This window comes from Microtus ochrogaster, chromosome 1 (genome assembly GCF_000317375.1).
Source record: "Microtus ochrogaster isolate Prairie Vole_2 chromosome 1, MicOch1.0, whole genome shotgun sequence".
Lineage (NCBI taxonomy): Eukaryota > Metazoa > Chordata > Mammalia > Rodentia > Cricetidae > Microtus > Microtus ochrogaster.
In genome coordinates this window covers 7,494,674-7,499,854 of record NC_022009.1, presented here as the reverse complement: position 1 = coordinate 7,499,854, position 5,181 = coordinate 7,494,674, and the positions used below count along the sequence as shown (strand labels likewise).

At 43.3% G+C, this 5,181-nt stretch overlaps 1 protein-coding gene across 3 annotated transcripts in view; it reads right to left on the bottom strand.

Moving 5' to 3' along the window:
• Klhdc1 (kelch domain containing 1) overlaps window positions 1-5,181 on the bottom strand; it is a 36,976-nt gene that overhangs the window by 17,293 nt on the left and 14,502 nt on the right. For 2 of the 3 annotated variants that reach the window (XM_026780119.1, XM_005343139.2), the window contains exons 6-8: window positions 4,076-4,159; window positions 2,423-2,506; window positions 1,898-1,956 (exon numbers count right to left, since the gene is read on the bottom strand). In XM_026780119.1, coding sequence (XP_026635920.1) covers window positions 1,898-1,956; window positions 2,423-2,506; window positions 4,076-4,159 — 227 coding nt within the window. The remainder of the gene's footprint in view (window positions 1-1,897; window positions 1,957-2,422; window positions 2,507-4,075; window positions 4,160-5,181) is intronic. The other variant, XM_026780122.1, reaches the window with a different exon arrangement.

Below are 5,181 nucleotides of genomic sequence, written 5' to 3'. Positions count from 1 at the left end.
CTGGCCTCAAACCCACTCTGTAGAGCAGGCTGGCCTCAAACTCCAGAGCTCTACCTGTCTCTGCCTCCCGAGTGTTGGGAGAAAAGGCGTGCACCACCACCGCCCGCTCCAGTGTCTAGCTGAAGCACACTGTAGGCTGCCTTTCAGGAAGAAACTGTGCCGCCCATACTTCTACAAGTGTGCTCCCACAGCTCAGCACGGGTGGCCTCGGGTGGCCTCTGGGCACCCGTTCCTTCTGGGAGCTGCTCCTCTGTGTCCTTCCCATTTTCCTACTAGATTGTCGGGTTTTTCCCCTCTAAGAGTTCTTGGGGACTTTTGACTTCAACTTTCTCTCTAAAAGAAAAAAAGGCTATAAATAAATATTGCTTTCAGTTTACTTCTGGTTTCCATTTTCCAATATGCCTTTTAGTATTTTGTGTACTTTTTTTTGTAGAGAAATCTTTAATCTTTAGCTGGTTTTATGAGTAAGTCTTTCTTACTTACCGAGTTCAGGGTTACATAATCTTTAATGCCAAAGTTTTAAGAATAACTAGATATTTTCTTCTCACACTTTTAGCTTGTTTGTTTTAAGAAAGGGTTTCTCTGTAGCTTTGGAGCCTATTCTAGCACTAGCCCTGTAGACCAGGCTGGCCTTGAACTCACAGAGATCTGCCTGCCTCTGACTCCCAAGTGCTGGGATTAAAGGTGTGCGCCATCACCGCCCAGCTCTTCTCACACTTTTATGGTTTTATTTTTTTATTTGCTGGGGTTTGTGTTGTTTTAAAGACAAGGTCTTGCTATATACCCCAGTCAGGTCTCAAATTTGCCATGTAGCCAAAGCTAACCCCAAACTCACTGTCTTCCTGCCTCAGCCTCCTGAGTATACAAGTGAGATTACTTGGTGTAGCACTGTGTCTGGCTAGTCACGGTTTTATTTGTGTATGTGTGGAGGCCAAAGGCCAGCAACAGGGCTGTGACTCAGGAGTTGTCTACATTAGCTTTGTTTGTGTGTTTATATGTGACAGGGATTTTCACCCGCCTGGAACTTGCCGGCTCAGGAAGGCTGATTGGCCAGTTAGCCCTAATAATCCACCTCTCTCTGCCTCCCTAGGGCTGTGACTGGAAGCTCACACACCATACCTGGCTTTTTATATGGGTTCTGGGGACCTGAGCTGGGACCTCATGTCTGCTAGGCAAGCACTTCCTGGCTGAGCTACTTCCCTAGTCCTCGTGGTTTTATTTATTTATTTATTTATTTTAGTTTTTTTCTAGACAGGGTTTCTCTGTATAGCCCTGGCTGTTCTGGAACTCACTCTATAGACCAGGCTGGCGTCAAACTCATAAATCTGCCTGCCTCTGCCTTCCAAGTGCTGGAATTAAAGTTTCATACCACCATCAACTAGCCTATGGTTTTATCTTTAATAGTATTTATACTTTATAATAATATATAGCCCTGATTACACTGCATTACAGGAATATCCAAGTTAATATGTAATCTGTCTTTCATCCATTTCATTATCTAGGTGAAGGTGTGTGGAATGATTACACCAGCCACTCCATCTCCACTAGACCAGTCCCCAAAGAATACTTACTCTAAAGCCGATATTTTCACATGATTCTTTTCAACTCTTACTATTTTTATGCTTTGTATAATTTGCACAAACCCCATTTAGCTGACTGTGGTACCTGGAATCTTTTCACTTGGGAGGCTGAGGCAGGACAACCAGAATTCAAGGCCAGCCCGGGCTACTTGGTGAGATTCTGTCTCAAAAGGGAGGGAGCAGGGGAAAAAATTTAAATTTCATGTTTTTTGTTTAGATACATAGTCTAAAAAAATATCAGCTCAATGTCAGAAACCCAAGGTTTGGATTCCGCCCACACCCATCCCTCCAGAGTGGACCGCGGTCTTCAGACTCACCTGCCAGACCAAGTCCAGGTATCCAAGTTTAGATAGTGTAGGTCATTCATTCTAGTTTGCTGAAATAAAAAGCATAATGATTGGACAGCGTTTTAACTCTTTTATGGAATAAAATGTTAGTTTGCAAACAAGTTCAGATCAAGCACAAATTGCCCTAGTCTACTGAGCACTGGAAGCTTAAATACTGGAAATCAATTCTAAGGATTAAGAAAATTAATATGGAGCTCCCAGAATAATGTGCCAGAGAAGCAAATGGAAGAGATGGTTTAAAGTAACAGCTTAGATGTTAAGAAACTAAACATTCCTGACCCTGCACGCAAGTGAAGGGTCCTCACTAAAATACGATTAAAAATCATCTATGACAGTGTGGAGGGTCTCTTTGGGAAACAGAAGACAAATACAAATTAGCACTAGGTGCAGCTTAATCTCTTAGGTTATTTGAATGTTCAGATGCTCCACAGAGTCAGAGGACAAGTTCTGATAAACATCACCCATGAAAATATCATTTCCATTGAAAACACTGACCAAAACGCGTCCGCCAAAGATATACCCTTTATTTCCCAGAACTGCACATGAATGCGCGGCTCGTGGCTGTGGCGGAACTCCACCCTGCAAGCAGAGATCAGAACAGAGGCAGACTTGAGGCAGCTGTACCAGCCACATCCTGTGCTCAGTCAGAACTACAAATAGCTTCTTCAAGAAGAAAACGCACCCCTCTGTCCTTAAATGCCCACCATCCCGACAAAATGAAAGTTTATATAAATTTAGCTTGAAATATAAAGATTTTAAAAATCAGATTTAAAAAATCTCTCCTCTTTTCTTCCCTTACTCCACACCAAAGATCTAATTTTACATCACAGAGACTAAGAATTTCCTCATGGCCCCCAAAGTCCTCAAATTCACAAAACAACTTCATTGATGGTTTAAGTCAACTTAAGCCCTTCTCATTTCCTAGGCAATATTGGATTTTAGAAGTTGGGTTTTTTGTTGTTTTTCTCTTCCTAAAATTCTTAGACTATAAAAAAAATACTTCTCTATCCTTTATCTTGAATGAAGCTCAGCTGATGTTTCAGGCTCACTTGAATAAACGTACTGAGATCCGGCTGATATAAAGAATTAGCATTTACCTCTGTAACTGTTAAACTGAGAAAAAAATCATTTTAAAAAGTTGGTCCCTAGAGCTAGAGGGATGCTCACCGGCCAGGAGCACTGACTGCTCCTGCAGAGGACCTACTTCAGTTCCCAGCACCACATGGCAGCTCACAACCCTCCGTAACTCCAGTTCCAGGGGATCCAACGCCCTCTTCCAGGCTCCTCGGGCAATACACACGTTTCCCGCATATCCATGTGGTCAAAACACCCATTCACATAAAATGAAAATAAATCTTTAAAAGGTGTTGATCTGTTTGATTTCTATATACTGTTTAAATGAATCTGAATTTATGTTTGGTTCAGAATAAAATAATAGTGATAATATGTTTTCTCTTGGTAGAATCGCATGTAGCTCACGGGTTTGTAAAAGCACAGGTGTTGAGCTAAGGGTACAGTTCCATGGTGGAGAACAAGCCTAGTGCGTATGAGGCTGTTCACTTGATCTAGCACTGGGGAAAAAGAAAGAAAAAACTCTTGGACTCTGTTTTAAAAGGGCTTTGTAAGAGAGCTGCTAATTCCACAGACACGTGGGGTGGAGAGCGGCTGCAGAGAGCCACGCCTGGGATAGCTGCATGGGAAGCAGAGGCAGGAGGATCTCTGTGAGTTCAGGGCCAGCCTGGTCTATAGAGTGAGTTCCAGGACAGATAGGGCTTCACAGAAAATCCCTGTCTCAGTAATTGTAACCTAGCACCAAGGATGTAAAGGTCAGGAGGATTGCAAGTTCTAGGTCAGCAGTCCACATCAGTATAGTCCACATAGTGAGACCCTCTCAAAACACCAAAGACAGAAAAGGGAGGGAGAGAGGGAGAATTATTTTTCATGCAATTATAAACCCAATTACTAAAATCAAGTAACTTAGGAAAAAGGCATTTTAAAAATATCAATGAATATAAAAATAGCACTCCCACGCAGAAACAAACACACAAAAAGAGTTTATCAAGAAAGAAAAAGCTGGCAAGAATGAGAGTGGGCTGGGCTCAGAGGAAGGGCTTTGGCTCCGGAGGCTCCAGGTAACTTAGTGCTTACTTGAATTTCAGGTTGAGACCAAGTCCTTGTCTTTGTGTCAAACACATGGACATCATTGTGCCACCCCCAGAAGATCTGCTCTTCCTAAAACAGAAACCATCAGTTAGGAGCTCTGTGGCTGAAACACCAGCACAGTTCCACTACACATGTACTGGTGAAGGTGAAGTGACAGGCAGCATCGCCACAGTGGCAAAGCTTGGCCCACGCCACACCCCACAGCTGCCCTCAAGCCCACGCCGTGCTGCTGCCGGCCTCCAGTACTGCGACCCCCCCACTCAGCGGGTTTTCACTTCCTCAGTTGTATGAGATAGAATGAACATTTATATTTTGAGACCTACTTCAAAACTTATCTTTGCTATAATAAACTTTAGTTGGCTGTTGTTTGCTGCATTAAAAAAAGCACTAATTGGGGGTGGGGGAGGGGAGCGGGATGGAAAGACTCTCAACATTTAAGAGCACTGACTGTTCTCCTGGAGGACCCAGGTTCAACCCCCAGCACCCACAGGGCAGCTCACAACTGTTTGTAACTCTAGTCCCGTGGGATCCAACACCCTCTTCTGGCCTCTGCCAGCACCACACACACATGGTGTACAGACATACATGCAGGCAGAACATCTATACACATAATATAAAAATAAAGGTAAAAAAATGTTAAATTCACCAGGCATGATGGTGCATGCCTTTAATCCCAACACACAGGAGGCACAGCGGGGAATCTCTGAGTTTAAGGTCAACCTGGTCTACAGAGTGAGTTCTAGGACAGCCAGGGCTACACAGAAAAACCCTGTCTCAAAAAACAAAAAAACAAAACAAAAAAAACCCAGTAAGTAAATAAGTAAATTTAAAGTTAAACTCTAATTGATCCCTTCTACTTTACCAAGAAATTTGGTTCCCCTTTCTAAAAAATGTTTTTCATATCTGGGCATGATTAATCCCAATACTTGGAGGCAGAGGCAGGTGGATCTCTGTGAGTTCGAGCCGAGCCTGGTCCACAGAGTGAGTTCCAGGACAGACTCCAAAGCTACACAGAGAAACCCTGTCTTGAAAAACAAAAGGGAGGGAGAGAGAGGAAGAGAGAGAGAGAGAGAGAGAGAGAGAGAGAGAGA